The sequence below is a fragment of the Protomyctophum bolini genome (genome assembly GCF_963924005.1).
Source record: "Protomyctophum bolini genome assembly, chromosome: 16".
In the NCBI taxonomy this organism is placed as follows: Eukaryota; Metazoa; Chordata; class Actinopteri; order Myctophiformes; family Myctophidae; genus Protomyctophum; species Protomyctophum bolini.
The window spans coordinates 29,078,640-29,096,841 of NC_137877.1; the positions used below are offsets into that span (position 1 = coordinate 29,078,640).

The 18,202-nt window shown below is 39.4% G+C and overlaps 2 protein-coding genes across 4 annotated transcripts in view; one reads left to right on the plus strand and one right to left on the minus strand.

Annotated features, from left to right (window-relative positions):
• The window catches only part of LOC308330534 (WD repeat, SAM and U-box domain-containing protein 1-like), a 40,693-nt gene extending 31,837 nt beyond the window's left edge, over positions 1-8,856 (plus strand). The window contains exon 12 of the mRNA XM_080785430.1: positions 7,251-8,856. Within this exon, the coding sequence (XP_080641556.1) occupies positions 7,251-7,408 (158 nt within the window). The 3' untranslated portion in view covers positions 7,409-8,856. The remainder of the gene's footprint in view (positions 1-7,250) is intronic.
• Positions 8,857-13,655: 4,799 nt separating this feature from the next.
• The window catches only part of tanc1b (tetratricopeptide repeat, ankyrin repeat and coiled-coil containing 1b), a 140,063-nt gene continuing 135,516 nt past the window's right edge, over positions 13,656-18,202 (minus strand). For all 3 annotated transcript variants that reach the window (XM_080786507.1, XM_080786508.1, XM_080786506.1), the window contains 2 exons: positions 17,061-17,161; positions 13,656-16,245 (listed from right to left, as the gene is read on the minus strand). In XM_080786507.1, coding sequence (XP_080642633.1) covers positions 14,715-16,245; positions 17,061-17,161 — 1,632 coding nt within the window. In that variant the 3' untranslated portion in view covers positions 13,656-14,714. The remainder of the gene's footprint in view (positions 16,246-17,060; positions 17,162-18,202) is intronic.

Genomic DNA, 18,202 nt, shown 5'->3' on the forward strand with positions numbered 1-18,202 from the left:
AATTTTGAAAAAAAAAGTTAGCCTCGTTTCTCATAATTTTGGACCGTGGGCTATAGCCCATATCGTACGGCATACTATAGCGCGCCGTTTTTCATCATTTTTGAGGATTTGAAAAAAATGAAAAATGAAAAAAACGGTGGGTTATAGCCCATGTTTTTTGAAATTTTGAAAAAAAAAGTTAGCCTCGTTTCTCATCATTTTGGACCGTGGGCTATAGCCCATATCGTACGGCATACTATAGCGCGCCGTTTATCATCATTTTTGAGGATTTGAAAAAAATGAAAAAAACGGTGGGTTATAGCCCATGTTTTTTGAAATTTTGAAAAAAAAAGTTAGCCTCGTTTCTCATCATTTTGGACCGTGGGCTATAGCCCATATCGTACGGCATACTATAGCGCGCCGTTTTTCATCATTTTTGAGGATTTGAAAAAAATTACGAAATGAAAAAAACGGTGGGTTATAGCCCATGTTTTTTGAAATTTTGAAAAAAAAAGTTAGCCTCGTTTCTCATCATTTTGGACCGTGGGCTATAGCCCATATCGTACGGCATACTATAGCGCGCCGTTTTTCATCATTTTTCAGGATTTGAAAAAAATGAAAAATGAAAAAAACGGTGGGTTATAGCCCATGTTTTTTGAAATTTTGAAAAAAAAAGTTAGCCTCGTTTCTCATCATTTTGGACCGTGGGCTATAGCCCATATCGTACGGCATACTATAGCGCGCCGTTTTTCATCTTTTTGAGGATTTGAAAAAAATGAAAAATGAAAGAAACGGTGGGTTATAGCCCATGTTTTTTGAAATTTTGAAAAAAAAAGTTAGCCTCGTTTCTCATCATTTTGGACCGTGGGCTATAGCCCATATCGTACGGCATACTATAGCGCGCCGTTTTTCATCATTTTTGAGGATTTGAAAAAAATGAAAAATGAAAAAAACGGTGGGTTATAGCCCATGTTTTTTGAAATTTTGAAAAAAATAGTTAGCCTCGTTTCTCATCATTTTGGACCGTGGGCTATAGCCCATATCGTACGGCATACTATAGCGCGCCGTTTTTCATCATTTTTGAGGATTTGAAAAAAATGAAAAATGAAAAAAACGGTGGGTTATAGCCCATGTTTTTTGAAATTTTGAAAAAAAAAGTTAGCCTCGTTTCTCATCATTTTGGACCGTGGGCTATAGCCCATATCGTACGGCATACTATAGCGCGCCGTTTTTCATCATTTTTGAGGATTTGAAAAAAATGAAAAATGAAAAAAAACGGTGGGTTATAGCCCATGTTTTTTGAAATTTTGAAAAAAAAAGTTAGCCTCGTTTCTCATCATTTTGGACCGTGGGCTATAGCCCATATCGTACAGCATACTATAGCGCGCCGTTTTTCATCATTTTTGAGGATTTGAAAAAAATGAAAAATGAAAAAAACGGTGGGTTATAGCCCATGTTTTTTGAAATTTTGAAAAAAAAAGTTAGCCTCGTTTCTCATCATTTTGGACCGTGGGCTATAGCCCATATCGTACAGCATACTATAGCGCGCCGTTTTTCATCATTTTTGAGGATTTGAAAAAAATGAAAAATGAAAAAAACGGTGGGTTATAGCCCATGTTTTTTGAAATTTTGAAAAAAAAAGTTAGCCTCGTTTCTCATCATTTTGGACCGTGGGCTATAGCCCATATCGTACGGCATACTATAGCGCGCCGTTTTTCATCATTTTTGAGGATTTGAAAAAAATGACGAAATGACAAAAACGATGGGTTATAGCCCATGTTTTTTGAAATTTTGAAAAAAAAAGTTAGCCTCGTTTCTCATCATTTTGGACCGTGGGCTATAGCCCATATCGTACGGCATACTATAGCGCGCCGTTTTTCATCATTTTTGAGGATTTGAAAAAAATGACGAAATTACAAAAACGATGGGTTATAGCCCATGTTTTTTGAAATTTTGAAAAAAAAAGTTAGCCTCGTTTCTCATCATTTTGGACCGTGGGCTATAGCCCATATCGTACGGCATACTATAGCGCGCCGTTTTTCATCATTTTTGAGGATTTGAAAAAATGAAAAATGAAAAAAACGGTGGGTTATAGCCCATGTTTTTTGAAATTTTGAAAAAAAAAGTTAGCCTCGTTTCTCATCATTTTGGACCGTGGGCTATAGCCCATATCGTACAGCATACTATAGCGCGCCGTTTTTCATCATTTTTGAGGATTTGAAAAAAATGAAAAATGAAAAAAACGGTTGGTTATAGCCCATGTTTTTTGAAATTTTGAAAAAAAAAGTTAGCCTCGTTTCTCATCATTTTGGACCGTGGGCTATAGCCCATATCGTACGGCATACTATAGCGCGCTGTTTTCCATCATTTTTGAGGATTTGAAAAAAATGACGAAATGACAAAAACGATGGGTTATAGCCCATGTTTTTTGAAATTTTGAAAAAAAAAGTTAGCCTCGTTTCTCATCATTTTGGACCGTGAGCTATAGCCCATATCGTACGGCATACTATAGCGCGCCGTTTTTCATCATTTTTGAGGATTTGAAAAAAATGAAAAATGAAAAAAAACGGTGGGTTATAGCCCATGTTTTTTGAAATTTTGAAAAAAAAAGTTAGCCTCGTTTCTCATCATTTTGGACCGTGGGCTATAGCCCATATCGTACGGCATACTATAGCGCGCCGTTTTTCATCATTTTTGAGGATTTGAAAAAAATGAAAAATGAAAAAAACGGTGGGTTATAGCCCATGTTTTTTGAAATTTTGAAAAAAAAAGTTAGCCTCGTTTCTCATCATTTTGGACCTTGGGCTATAGCCCATATCGTACGGCATACTATAGCGCGCCGTTTTTCATCATTTTTGAGGATTTGAAAAAAATGACGAAATTACAAAAACGATGGGTTATAGCCCATGTTTTTTGAAATTTTGAAAAAAAAAGTTAGCCTCGTTTCTCATCATTTTGGACCGTGGGCTATAGCCCATATCGTACGGCATACTATAGCGCGCCGTTTTTCATCATTTTTGAGGATTTGAAAAAAAATGAAAAATGAAAAAAACGGTGGGTTATAGCCCATGTTTTTTGAAATTTTGAAAAAAAAAGTTAGCCTCGTTTCTCATCATTTTGGACCGTGGGCTATAGCCCATATCGTACGGCATACTATAGCGCGCCGTTTTTCATCATTTTTGAGGATTTGAAAAAAATGAAAAATGAAAAAAACGGTGGGTTATAGCCCATGTTTTTTGAAATTTTGAAAAAAAAAAGTTAGCCTCGTTTCTCATCATTTTGGACCGTGGGCTATAGCCCATATCGTACGGCATACTATAGCGCGCCGTTTTTCATCATTTTTGAGGATTTGAAAAAAATGACGAAATGACAAAAACGATGGGTTATAGCCCATGTTTTTTGAAATTTTGAAAAAAAAAGTTAGCCTCGTTTCTCATCATTTTGGACCGTGGGCTATAGCCCATATCGTATGGCATACTATAGCGCGCCGTTTTTCATCATTTTTGAGGATTTGAAAAAAATGACGAAATGACAAAAACGATGGGTTATAGCCCATGTTTTTTGAAATTTTGAAAAAAAAAGTTAGCCTCGTTTCTCATCATTTTGGACCGTGGGCTATAGCCCATATCGTACGGCATACTATAGCGCGCCGTTTTTCATCATTTTTGAGGATTTGAAAAAAATGACGAAATGACAAAAACGATGGGTTATAGCCCATGTTTTTTGAAATTTTGAAAAAAAAAGTTAGCCTCGTTTCTCATCATTTTGGACCGTGGGCTATAGCCCATATCGTACGGCATACTATAGCGCGCCGTTTTTCATCATTTTTGAGGATTTGAAAAAAATGAAAAATGAAAAAAACGGTGGGTTATAGCCCATGTTTTTTGAAATTTTGAAAAAAAAAGTTAGCCTCGTTTCTCATCATTTTGGACCGTGGGCTATAGCCCATATCGTACGGCATACTATAGCGCGCCGTTTTTCATCATTTTTGAGGATTTGAAAAAAATGACGAAATGACAAAAACGATGGGTTATAGCCCATGTTTTTTGAAATTTTGAAAAAAAAAGTTAGCCTCGTTTCTCATCATTTTGGACCGTGGGCTATAGCCCATATCGTACGGCATACTATAGCGCGCCGTTTTTCATCATTTTTGAGGATTTGAAAAAAATGACGAAATTACAAAAACGATGGGTTATAGCCCATGTTTTTTGAAATTTTGAAAAAAAAAGTTAGCCTCGTTTCTCATCATTTTGGACCGTGGGCTATAGCCCATATCGTACGGCATACTATAGCGCGCCGTTTTTCATCATTTTTGAGGATTTGAAAAAAATGAAAAATGAAAAAAACGGTGGGTTATAGCCCATGTTTTTTGAAATTTTGAAAAAAAAAGTTAGCCTCGTTTCTCATCATTTTGGACCGTGGGCTATAGCCCATATCGTACGGCATACTATAGCGCGCCGTTTTTCATCATTTTTGAGGATTTGAAAAAAATGACGAAATGACAAAAACGATGGGTTATAGCCCATGTTTTTTGAAATTTTGAAAAAAAAAGTTAGCCTCGTTTCTCATCATTTTGGACCGTGGGCTATAGCCCATATCGTACGGCATACTATAGCGCGCCGTTTTTCATCATTTTTGAGGATTTGAAAAAAATGACGAAATTACAAAAACGATGGGTTATAGCCCATGTTTTTTGAAATTTTGAAAAAAAAAGTTAGCCTCGTTTCTCATCATTTTGGACCGTGGGCTATAGCCCATATCGTACGGCATACTATAGCGCGCCGTTTTTCATCATTTTTGAGGATTTGAAAAAAATGAAAAATGAAAAAAACGGTGGGTTATAGCCCATGTTTTTTTAAATTTTGAAAAAAAAAGTTAGCCTCGTTTCTCATCATTTTGGACCGTGGGCTATAGCCCATATCGTACAGCATACTATAGCGCGCCGTTTTTCATCATTTTTGAGGATTTGAAAAAAATGAAAAATGAAAATTACGGTTGGTTATAGCCCATGTTTTTTGAAATTTTGAAAAAAAAAGTTAGCCTCGTTTCTCATCATTTTGGACCGTGGGCTATAGCCCATATCGTACGGCATACTATAGCGCGCTGTTTTCCATCATTTTTGAGGATTTGAAAAAAATGACGAAATGACAAAAACGATGGGTTATAGCCCATGTTTTTTGAAATTTTGAAAAAAAAAGTTAGCCTCGTTTCTCATCATTTTGGACCGTGAGCTATAGCCCATATCGTACGGCATACTATAGCGCGCCGTTTTTCATCATTTTTGAGGATTTGAAAAAAATGAAAAATGAAAAAAAACGGTGGGTTATTATAGCCCATGTTTTTTGAAATTTTGAAAAAAAAAGTTAGCCTCGTTTCTCATCATTTTGGACCGTGGGCTATAGCCCATATCGTACGGCATACTATAGCGCGCCGTTTTTCATCATTTTTGAGGATTTGAAAAAAATGAAAAAAACGGTGGGTTATAGCCCATGTTTTTTGAAATTTTGAAAAAAAAAGTTAGCCTCGTTTCTCATCATTTTGGACCTTGGGCTATAGCCCATATCGTACGGCATACTATAGCGCGCAGTTTTTCATCATTTTTGAGGATTTGAAAAAAATGACGAAATTACAAAAACGATGGGTTATAGCCCATGTTTTTTGAAATTTTGAAAAAAAAAGTTAGCCTCGTTTCTCATCATTTTGGACCGTGGGCTATAGCCCATATCGTACGGCATACTATAGTGCGCCGTTTTTCATCATTTTTGAGGATTTGAAAAAAATGAAAAATGAAAAAAACGGTGGGTTATAGCCCATGTTTTTTGAAATTTTGAAAAAAAAAGTTAGCCTCGTTTCTCATCATTTTGGACCGTGGGCTATAGCCCATATCGTACGGCATACTATAGCGCGCCGTTTTTCATCATTTTTGAGGATTTGAAAAAAATGAAAAATGAAAAAAACGGTGGGTTATAGCCCATGTTTTTTGAAATTTTGAAAAAAAAAAGTTAGCCTCGTTTCTCATCATTTTGGACCGTGGGCTATAGCCCATATCGTACGGCATACTATAGCGCGCCGTTTTTCATCATTTTTGAGGATTTGAAAAAAATGACGAAATGACAAAAACGATGGGTTATAGCCCATGTTTTTTGAAATTTTGGAAAAAAAAGTTAGCCTCGTTTCTCATCATTTTGGACCGTGGGCTATAGCCCATATCGTATGGCATACTATAGCGCGCCGTTTTTCATCATTTTTGAGGATTTGAAAAAAATGACGAAATGACAAAAACGATGGGTTATAGCCCATGTTTTTTGAAAAAAAAAGTTAGCCTCGTTTCTCATCATTTTGGACCGTGGGCTATAGCCCATATCGTACGGCATACTATAGCGCGCCGTTTTTCATCATTTTTGAGGATTTGAAAAAAATGACGAAATGACAAAAACGATGGGTTATAGCCCATGTTTTTTGAAATTTTGAAAAAAAAAGTTAGCCTCGTTTCTCATCATTTTGGACCGTGGGCTATAGCCCATATCGTACGGCATACTATAGCGCGCCGTTTTTCATCATTTTTGAGGATTTGAAAAAAATGAAAAATGAAAAAAACGGTGGGTTATAGCCCATGTTTTTTGAAATTTTGAAAAAAAAAAGTTAGCCTCGTTTCTCATCATTTTGGACCGTGGGCTATAGCCCATATCGTACGGCATACTATAGCGCGCCGTTTTTCATCATTTTTGAGGATTTGAAAAAAATGAAAAAAACGGTGGGTTATAGTCCATGTTTTTTGAAATTTTGAAAAAAAAAGTTAGCCTCGTTTCTCATCATTTTGGACCGTGGGCTATAGCCCATATCGTACGGCATACTATAGCGCGCCGTTTTTCATCATTTTTGAGGATTTAAAAAAAATGACGAAATGACAAAAACGATGGGTTATAGCCCATGTTTTTTGAAATTTTGAAAAAAAATGTTAGCCTCGTTTCTCATCATTTTGGACCGTGGGCTATAGCCCATATCGTACGGCATACTATAGCGCGCCGTTTTTCATCATTTTTGAGGATTTGAACAATCATATGATGTATGATTATATTATATATAATTTCATCCATTAAATGACAACCCAGTTGTCTACAGTAGTATTGTGAGCTTGTAGATTTGAATGTTTTGGGACAATTTCTACATTTTAACACTTTGGTTGCCACCAGTCCTGAAAGGTTGTGAAAAAAGCAAATTTTGCCTGTATCTAACTATCTAATGTATGCTACTTCCTCCCTAAACAACAGATGGCTATTCCTATGAGAAAGAAGCCATCGAGAGTTGGATCAAGGCCAAGAACCGATCGAGTCCCATGACCAACTTACCTCTCCAGACCACACTGGTTACTCCTAACAGGTCTCTGAAGATAGCCATAAGACGATGGAAATCCAGTCAGCAAATGTAAAAGCTTCATGATTCACCTTCATTATTAACACACATTTATGTAACTAGTGCAGTTAGGGTAAAAAAAACAGTAGCATTATTACCACACTCTAATAATACTATTAGAGTGTGGTAATAATAATAGTATGTCGTCAAAGAATGATTTATTTTATCGTCAAACCATGAAAAATTACATACTATGATATGGTTAAGAATAACACTCATAATTGTAATACAAGAGCAAGCATATGTCAGGGCATACGTACAGTAGGATGGAAACAAGAATGGGCAAGGACATTTTTTGCTGCTATCCTTTTAGACCAAGTGTAGTGTTTGACTGTACTGTTGCTTTTTTGTATTTCTATCTAATAAAGTAATCAATCAAGGAGGGTTGCTGTAGTGCAGAGTAAATAGTTTGAAATCCCTTAGGGAACAAAACAGAACGAAAATACATTGCTTGGATGCAACTGGGACGTATCCTCAGTGATATATCCCAAGGTCCAGTGACGGCCTTATATATGTTTCAATCGTTTCAATTGAAACATGCCTCGAGCCTCCAGGGGCTTTTGTAAAATAAAAATAGTAGTAGTAGTAAGGTAGAAGTAATATTGCATTGCATCGCATTGCAGCCTTCCAATCAGCCTTGTCAATTATTCAGCCTCATCCTGGACGTCCACTTACCTAGTTGGCAGCAGCTAATAATCACTGCAGGTACTCGACCTGTCATGTCACATTGACCTGTGTTGTTTGGTTGTAATTGTTCCCACTTCCCAGTGTATGCACTCACTGCACTAGCAGCGCCGAGAGTTGCGATTGCATCATTGTATAGCCTCCCATATGTCAAGCCCAGCTCCAAATAGCCTAGAAAATACATTTGATAACTGATATGTACAGGGTCCAATATGCGTAGCAACAAACATGTGATCCCATGCTTCTAGAAAGCCTGGTGTTTAAATCACTGTACAGGTTGAGGTTCACAACATTATATTATTATAATATTCTATTTTATTGCTCACCTTTCTGAAAATGTATATGTGAACATATGTGTGTTTATTTGGGTACATATGGTAAATGCATGGTGATATAGTGCCATCTGCTGTGCTCTGGTTTTGTGGTCTGTCTGGTTCATGGGCAGGTTGAATTAGGCTCACCTGCTCTTATCACCTCATTTAAATCACCTGTTGGGTCTTGGGCATGTTAGAGCAGAACAAACAGAGCAGAGGTAAAGAGAGGAGCTCTCTCATGTCAAAGTCTCCACAAAAGATAAGAAAGATAAGGAAGATAAGAAGAGAGAAAATAATATAAACAAGAACTTAACTGAACTCCTAAAAATCTGTGCAGAAGGCGCATATGTTCCCAGTTTTGTTTGTGTCTGTAAAAGTTATATTGCCATTGTATCGTGTATTTGTTTGTGTTTAATTGTTGGTGTACGTCTCATTGTGTTTGTTTACATATAATCCGGAAGTCATGATTGACCGACAACAGTTACAACAAGGACATTCATAGTTCATATTTCATTCATTGTGTTTAAGAGAATATTGTTATGTTTTGTGTTGCAGTTTTTCACGTTGAAACGGTCCAAAATTATGAGAAACGAGGATAACCTTTTTTTCAAAATTTCAAAAAACATGGGCCCATCGTGGCCCGTGGGCCCATCGAAAAAAGAAAAAAAACGATGGGTTATAGCCCATGTTTTTTGAAATTTTGCCTAAATTAAATGCCTAAATTGTAAAATTGTAAATTGTCCCCTTGCGCGCAGGGTCCGGCCCATTCCTCTCTGTTATGTCATATGACGAGCATTTAACAATTATTGTAGCTAATCTAACTGAATCTGGAAGTATTCCTTTATTAAATGATTCTTCATAGTCTGGAATTGTAACTGATCAATTTTCTTTTGTGACTTTCGCCTTTATTTTATATGGAGGGACAGTCAGTGGTGTAAACTTTATTTATATAGCACATTTCATACATAAAATGCAACTCAAAGTACTTCACATGAAAATAAAATAAAAAATAACAAGCAGCGGAATGCCAGAAACAAAAAGTAGGTCAATCTACAATTAGCAAATAAAAATAGCAATACAAAACTAAAACATTAAAAATGGTAAGGAAATTTGTATTGGATAATACATTTTAAATTGATATTCTTAGATATTCAACTTTATTGACATTTATAATTAAATTGGTGTCTTTACACTGTAGAATTTTACATTTGATTTAAGTGTCTATTTGTTTGTCTCTAAATGTTTTGATGAATTGAACAATGCCCTTTTGGTAAACAAGTGGAAGGCTTAATTGGGTCGTCCACTCACAGTTAACAGTCTTTGTATTGAGTTTGTGCTTGAAATGTAGGCCTACTGTAATTCTGCAAACTGTTAATAAATATTTCAATCAATCAATCAATCAAAATTGACATTTCAACTATTGATCAGACGCTGTGCATTGACGACACCTAATGGTCATTCATTTTAATTGCATGCATGCAGAGAAATCACAACATTGTGAGACGCACTGGGTCGTTACCATGTTTTGCCACGGAAACCAGCGACCTGCCTTGTGTAAGTAAGTAAGTAAACTTTATTTATAAAGCACCTTTCTTAACAATGTTACAAAGTGCTGTACAGTGACACAATAAAATCAATCATAATTAAAACAGTGACAGTACAACAAGCAAATAAGAACAACATAATCAAGTCAAATAAAATCAGAAAAATGTTCCCGAAATAAAAACGTTTTCAGTGGACGAAGCCAGGCTTGATACGAGCAGACGTGGCAACGCGATCGAAACACAGGGGCAATCTCCCGTTGGCCGAGAGGTTGGAACTCACGGGCCAATGGGAGCCTGCATGCTTTTGGGCGGCCAATAGGGGCAGAGGTAAAACAGAGAGAATTGTTCCGGATCCTGTGCGCAGTAACCAGCAGTTAGCTCAGTGTGATGAGTGTCTGTGTTTGTGATCCACAGGTCCAGGGTTCGAATCCCACATTAGTCATGTGGCTCTGTGATGCTTTGCTTTGCACACTGACTTTCAGAAGGACAACTTTAAAGCAGCACAGGAATTCCCCATGATTGTGTGCCTCAGTGGACCAACGGATAAGTCAAATGATATCCGTAGTATACCTTGTAGAAGTGTGCCGGTTCAAACCCCGACATACTCAAATCTTTACGGACACTTTGCATTCCACACTAACATCAACTAGCACAGAAAAGCTGTGTTGTAGTAACCAGCAGTTAGCTCAGTGTGATGAGTGTCTGTGTTTGTGATCCACAGGTCCAGGGTTCGAATCCCACATTAGTCATGTGGCTCTGTGACACTTTGGTTTGCACACTGACTTTCTTGAATAAAAAATAAAAACTCAAAAGCACCAGGAGACATCTGCTGAATGCCCCAAGGTGCCTTGGCTCAATGGTGTGGAGCGCTTGACCCGTTGCCTCTGCGTCAGACAGTTGGCCGGTTCAAGTCCCATGTCATGACATCAAGGTGCTGGGAAGGACCATCGGGAGACGGTGCTCTCTCCCCCTGTTTCCTGAAAAGTAACGGTTGGGGGTTATGCTGTACGATATAGGCTATAGCCCACGGTCCAAAATGATGAGAAACGAGGATAACTTTTTTTTTCAAAATTTCAAAAAACATGGGCTATAACACATCGTTAATTGCGGAAATTGCGGAAATTGCGAAATTGCAGAAATTGCGGAAATTGTAATTGCGGAAATTGCGGAATTGCGGAAATTGCGGAAATGGTAATTGCGGAAATTGCGAAATTGCGGAAATTGCGGAAATTGTGAAATTGCAGAAATTGCGAAATTGCGGAAATTGCGGAAATGTTAATTGCGGAAATTGCGAAATTGCGGAAATTGAAATTGCGGAAATTGCGGAAATTGCGGAAATGGAAATTGCGGAAATTGCGGAAATTGCGAAATTGCAGAAATTGCGGAAATTGCGAAATTGCGGAAATGGAAATTGCGGAAATTGCGGAATAAATGAAAAAAAAAACGATGGGTTATAGCCCATGTTTTTTGAAATTTTGAAAAAAAAAGTTATCCTCGTTTCTCATCATTTTGGACCGTGGGCTGTAGCCTATATTGTACGGCATAACCCCCAACCGTTACTTTTCAGGAAACAGGGGGAGAGAGCACCGTCTCCCGATGGTCCTTCCCAGCACCTTGATGTCATGACATGGGACTTGAACCGGCCAACTGTCTGAAGCAGAGGCAACGGGTCAAGCGCTCCACACCATTGAGCCAAGGCACCTTGGGGCATTCAGCAGATGTCTCCTGGTGCTTTTGAGTTTTTATTTTTTATTCAAGAAAGTCAGTGTGCAAAGCAAAGTGTCACAGAGCCACATGACTAATGTGGGATTCGAACCCTGGACCTGTGGATCACAAACACAGACACTCATCACACTGAGCTAACTGCTGGTTACTACAACACAGCTTTTCTGTGCTAGTTGATGTTAGTGTGGAATGCAAAGTGTCCGTAAAGATTTGAGTATGTCGGGGTTTGAACCGGCACACTTCTACAAGGTATACTACGGATATCATTTGACTTATCCGTTGGTCCACTGAGGCACACAATCATGGGGAATTCCTGTGCTGCTTTAAAGTTGTCCTTCTGAAAGTCAGTGTGCAAAGCAAAGCATCACAGAGCCACATGACTAATGTGGGATTCGAACCCTGGACCTGTGGATCACAAACACAGACACTCATCACACTGAGCTAACTGCTGGTAACTGCGCACAGGATCCGGAACAATTCTCTCTGTTTTACCTCTGCCCTTATTGGCCGCCCAAAAGCATGCAGGCTCCCATTGGCCCGTGAGTTCCAACCTCTCGGCCAACGGGAGATTGCCCCTGTGTTTCGATCGCGTTGCCACGTCTGCTCGTATCAAGCCTGGCTTCGTCCACTGAAAACGTTTTTATTTCGGGAACATTTTTCTGATTTTATTTGACTTGATTATGTTGTTCTTATTTGCTTGTTGTACTGTCACTGTTTTAATTATGATTGATTGTATTGTGTCACTGTACAGCACTTTGTAACATTGTTAAGAAAGGTGCTTTATAAATAAAATTTACTTACTACTTACACAAGGCAGGTCGCTGGTTTCCGTGGCAAAACATGGCAACGACCCAGTGCGTCTCACAATGTTGTGATTTCTCTGCATGCATGCAATTAAAATGAATGACCATTAGGTGTCGTCAATGCACAGCGTCTGATCAATAGTTGAAATGTCAATTTTGATTGATTGATTGATTGATTGAAATATTTATTAACAGTTTGCAGAATTACAGTAGGCCTACATTTCAAGCACAAACTCAATACAAAGACTGTTAACTGTGAGTGGACGACCCAATTAAGCCTTCCACTTGTTTACCAAAAGGGCATTGTTCAATTCATCAAAACATTTAGAGACAAACAAATAGACACTTAAATCAAATGTAAAATTCTACAGTGTAAAGACACCAATTTAATTATAAATGTCAATAAAGTTGAATATCTAAGAATATCAATTTAAAATGTATTATCCAATACAAATTTCCTTACCATTTTTAATGTTTTAGTTTTGTATTGCTATTTTTATTTGCTAATTGTAGATTGACCTACTTTTTGTTTCTGGCATTCCGCTGCTTGTTATTTTTTATTTTATTTTCATGTGAAGTACTTTGAGTTGCATTTTATGTATGAAATGTGCTATATAAATAAAGTTTACACCACTGACTGTCCCTCCATATAAAATAAAGGCGAAAGTCACAAAAGAAAATTGATCAGTTACAATTCCAGACTATGAAGAATCATTTAATAAAGGAATACTTCCAGATTCAGTTAGATTAGCTACAATAATTGTGATATTAAAAGTTAAATGCTCGTCATATGACATAACAGAGAGGAATGGGCCGGACCCTGCGCGCCACTGGGCCACTCCTACTCTAGGTGTCAGTGATTTGAACCATCACCGCCTACTAGGAGTATGTCGGGTTTGAACCGGCACACTTCTACTAGGTATACTACGGATATCATTTGACTTATCCGCTTGGCCATTGAGGCACACAAACTTGAGCAAGACACTGAACTCCTAATTGCTCCCGATGTGCAGGTTGGTGCCTGGCATGGTTTCCGTTGGTGTATGAATGTGTGTGTGAATGGGTCTATGTAAAGCACCCTATAAATGCATTTACCATTTTACCTTTATGTGAATAATGAATACAAATTCTCCACATGGTCGTAATTTTAATTATGTGCAAGTATGCTAGAATGAAAGCCAGCAGTCTTGTTTATTTCCTCTGTGGGTCTTTATTTCCCCAATGATGGCTGTGGCAGTAATGTTCTATAACAGTATGTGATCACAGCTAATACAGCTCACAATACTGAAATCAGGGCAACAATTGCAAGTTACATACATTATTAAAATAGAGCTGATGGCACCGTGGCCAAAAAATGTTTAATAGAATTTTCTTTTTACTCTTTATTAGAAACTGCAATTGTAGCATGCACTAAACCAATATTTTGAGAGGAACTTAAAATGTCTTAGTAGCTGTGCAAAAATAACTATATAAAATATATTGCTTTTACAATAAACCAAGCCATAGGCGGCGGGCGTTGTAAATAAATTAAACTAGACAGCAACAACAAGCAGGTACGGAGAGGATTTCGTTTTCATTGTTAATATGGCCGATTTATAGAATGTACAAACATATTTAACAAATACATTTTTTTAACCTTTAACAACATCCGGAAAAACAAAATGTGCATAAAATAAAACTCAAAATACACAGAATTTTGAACTGGTCAATACACTTGACATAGACCTTCACTCAAAAGAAGGGGGGAAAAAATACATATTTATATAATGTACATAACATGAGGATCTTCATCCTTATAAGAACACAGGAATGCCCATCCATTCATCTCCCATGTGAACAGAACACCTTCTATTCCTTACCTCTCAGCACCATGGGCACAAGGAACATTTTTCAAACCCCACTTACTCACTTAATATATTCATAATAACAATTCGCTGTAATCGAATACGGTTTAAGCACTTGAAAGGCCTAAATGCGTATAAAGTGCTTGCCGTCGCTGTTTTGTCTGAATATGACTGTCTTCACTCGTCAGTGCAATGTCTCCAGCTTGGCTGAATGAGGGAGAATGCTGTCTTGTGACAGAAGCAGACAGCAACAAGCGATAGTTGAAGGAGGAGCGAAAAGCAACCACCACAATGCCTTTGTTCCAGAATACATTGTTTGCATTCTCTTTGAAAGGCTTCAAACGAAAACATTCTTTCTAGGGCTGGTAAAAACTTCCTCCAGTAATGTGTTTTTGCTGATAAACATCACTAAACATTGGACTCTATAAACGATCGCTTTGGTTTCATTGACGTCACATGGATGTTGGGATTATCTCGGGTGAGGCCAGGCTGCTTGGGCTTGCCGTCCATAAATGTGTGCGCCATCGCCATGGCAGGCTTGGATTCTTTGTAACAGGTGGCGGCTTGGCAGAACTTCTCTGTGAACTCCTTGACATGCATTCCATTCTGTAAGCTGCCCATGGCCAAAGCACCCTGAGGTGGAGGAGGTTTGTGCTGCTCCTGGTATGAGCTCACCATTTTGCCATAGGGCAGCTCACAGTTGACCTGCTGCAGGCCCATGTTATGACACACCAGTCCCTCTGTGGAGTGGTTTTGCCAGCTGCGGCCGGAGGCATGCAGGCTCGGATGACTATGCAGCCCTTGGTGCTGCTGGATTTGCGGCGGATGAAAACGTGCCGTCTTGTCCTTGAGGCCCATGAAGGGTCTAGGTTTGTATGATTCTGCTGCGGTAGAGTTGGCCTGCTGGCTGTGCTTGGTTTTGTCTGCAGTCTTGGTGCGGACGTCGGGGCCCAGCTTGCCGCTGTCCGACAAGCTACTGCTGGAGGCCAGACTGCTGGTGGAGCTGGACACTCTGATGCTGCTGCCTGCTGCCGCCGCACCACACCCACCTTCCTTTCCCAAGTCCATGTGGTTACCTTGAGGCCCGGGGCCGGTGCAGACCAACCCGTCCAGGGAGGACGCAGAATGAGCAGACAGTCTCTCTTGGCCTTTGGAGCTGCTGAAGGAGGGGTAGGAGGCCTGGGACAAGTGTATGCTCTCATCGCAGTTGTGACCCATGGAAGTGGAAGCAGCTGCCAGTGACATACGGTCCCCATACACAGGCTCTTCAGTCGCTGGTGGTAAAGGGCTGATGTCGATGCCCGGGCCAGCCTTAAGCATGCTGGACATGTGTCTGCTGGGCAGCGGGCTTGAGGGAGCATACTGAGACTTCCCACCTACTGAGCGGCCCGCACCTCCCCCGACCTGCATGGAGCTCATGTGTTGGTTTGTCTTGACTATCTGGGCTTGCTTGGTGGGTTGTAGAACAAGACCCTGCTGGGCCAGCGCCTCTCTGTGCTCCCGAGGGTAACGGTGAAGTGCCAGCCTGCTCGGGCCCGTCGGCGGTGAGCCAGGTCTGGGACTTGGATTCTGATTAGCCTGGCTGCTGCTGCCGCTAGGAGGGTCAGAGGGCAGTTCCCTGTTGAGGGAGTAGATATTCTGTGGCCAACAGGCCTGCGAGGTCTCCTCCTCGTTCTCCTCCAAGATGTCTCTTTGGCCATCCAGGCTCCTGGCCAGGCTGTGCTCCGTGCACTCCTCCTGCTCCTCCTCCTGGTCAGAGTCATGCCCCCCCGTGGCCTGGTTTGAGGTAGCTGCAGCTCCTAGTTGCGAAGGTTTGCTCTGGCTGCGCTGCATCTGCTTGCATTCCTCCTCCACTCGTACCAGCAGACGACGGATCTCCCGGTTATTTGGGCAAAGCTTGGCCGCTTCATGCAGGTCAGCAAGGGCCGCCGTAAACTGCCTGTAAGAGGAGAAGACGTAAACATTGTGGATAATAATTCACACCGATAGCATCCACTGTTCTATTATGGCTGAGCAATCACCCCATCTTGCCGGAGGAGCTGGTAAGGCTTAACTTTTTAGGCATTTTTTTTTTAACATTTGAAAAATAATGAAAATAGAGACGATCTAGAGCTCAGCTATTTTCAAAATAGCAAAAAAAAAGAAAAGACAAAAATGTTTAGAACCTCTCACCGACTTCTTGCTTGTGTCGTTTATGAGCCAGTGAATGAGTTCATTAACACATTGTGTGCCCACACAACACTTTCAAAATAGTGACCTAGGGTGCCCAATGTTCTTTTTGTTCTTTAGAAAAATTAATATATATGGGTTTTTTTTCAAAGACGTCCACAGACGTCCTGGGCACCGCATAGCGGTAATTCCCAGGACGTCTTGGACACAGGAAGTGTTAAGAATTCGCTCTGTGAGCCGTGTTGCATGCCAAACGTAACAGATCAACAAGCTGCACTGTACTGCTAATAAAGTATGTAGTTACTTAGTGTCGCCTAATAATTGTCTCCTAGAGGAAATCTGCCTTTTCTAGCACCACCAGGAGGACGACATTTGCAATATGTTGAGGAACAAATGCCACCCTTTTAACATTGAGTTTAAATTACTAGGAAAAAAATCATTTTTAATTCATGAAAATCTTTGCTTTTTTGGGAATATGTTTTGAAATAATAATGAAAAATGTAGGAAACGAAAAATAAAGGGACCCTTAGAAACTTGTCCATGACCCACTAATGGGTCCCGACCCAGTGTGCTAGATGGCTTTACCTGCTGCTCCTCTTGGCCCTGGCGCGGGCATAGTACGCCTCGTAGGATTTGGGTTTCAGCTCCAGTGCCTTGGTTGCAAACTCCTCAGCCATGCCAAAATCCTGCACGGAGAAGACAATCAATACATGACAATAAAATGACCCATCCATCCAAGCAAGTCTGCTATTATAAAACGAATTACCCCTTTGCCTCAAAGCATGGCGTTCTACAGGGCTTCAGTTTGTAATAGCAAACAATTGGCTCAATAGCTATTATACTGAGTAAGGGTTAGTGATTAACTAAAAAAACAGCATTGCCTTTGAATTTCATGAACAACAGTCTGATTTGTTTTATCCGACATAACACATTGTTTTGTGTGTCAAGAGCCTAGCTACCTATTAAGGAAACGTTGATTTATACCTGCCGTGGTTTCCAGTGCATTGGGAAGTGTTACTACTGTAAATATCTGTTTAGTTGGTAGGCCAGAGCTGCTGCACACCATTGGAATGTATACATCGTCACTTGACATAATGACGTAGTAAATAAATGAGAAATTGCAACACTTTTCTCTGATGATCTCACCAGACTGTAGCATATAATTATTTTCCTTAAAGTGGCACTGAAATGTCATTCGGTCATTTTATTTTATTGTTAGGTATGCCCTTATGATGACCATGATGACCATGGATATGCTGTAAAATTGTTCATCTTTCAGTTTCAAGTACAAATTTTATCATATGCTGTAAAATTGTGAAACAGAGTGGTTTTCCCTCTACTCTAAACAATTTATATTTAATTCAGAACCACATCTCCGAGTTGCTTAATTATTCTACTCAGTCCTTCGGTTGATACATAATTATTTTTCAAGTGGCACTTAAGGGCTGTGCAACTGAGTATAGAATAACCTTTAGAATCCACTATCCAGCCCATTTAATCCCTCACAGCTCAACCATTTTACATCTGATGTGTTTATGTGCAACAATTCAAAACAGCCAGTGAAATAGCTGGTCTATTCTAGGCTTTCCTTATTTACTGTTGTCCCGTGATATTCATATGACACTGGTGAGACAAATCAAATAACTGTTGACAGTGGAATGTCTTTACTTTTGAAGCGATTAACCACTTAAACCCTATACCTTTTTGACCTAATCGGTCCCTTCCTT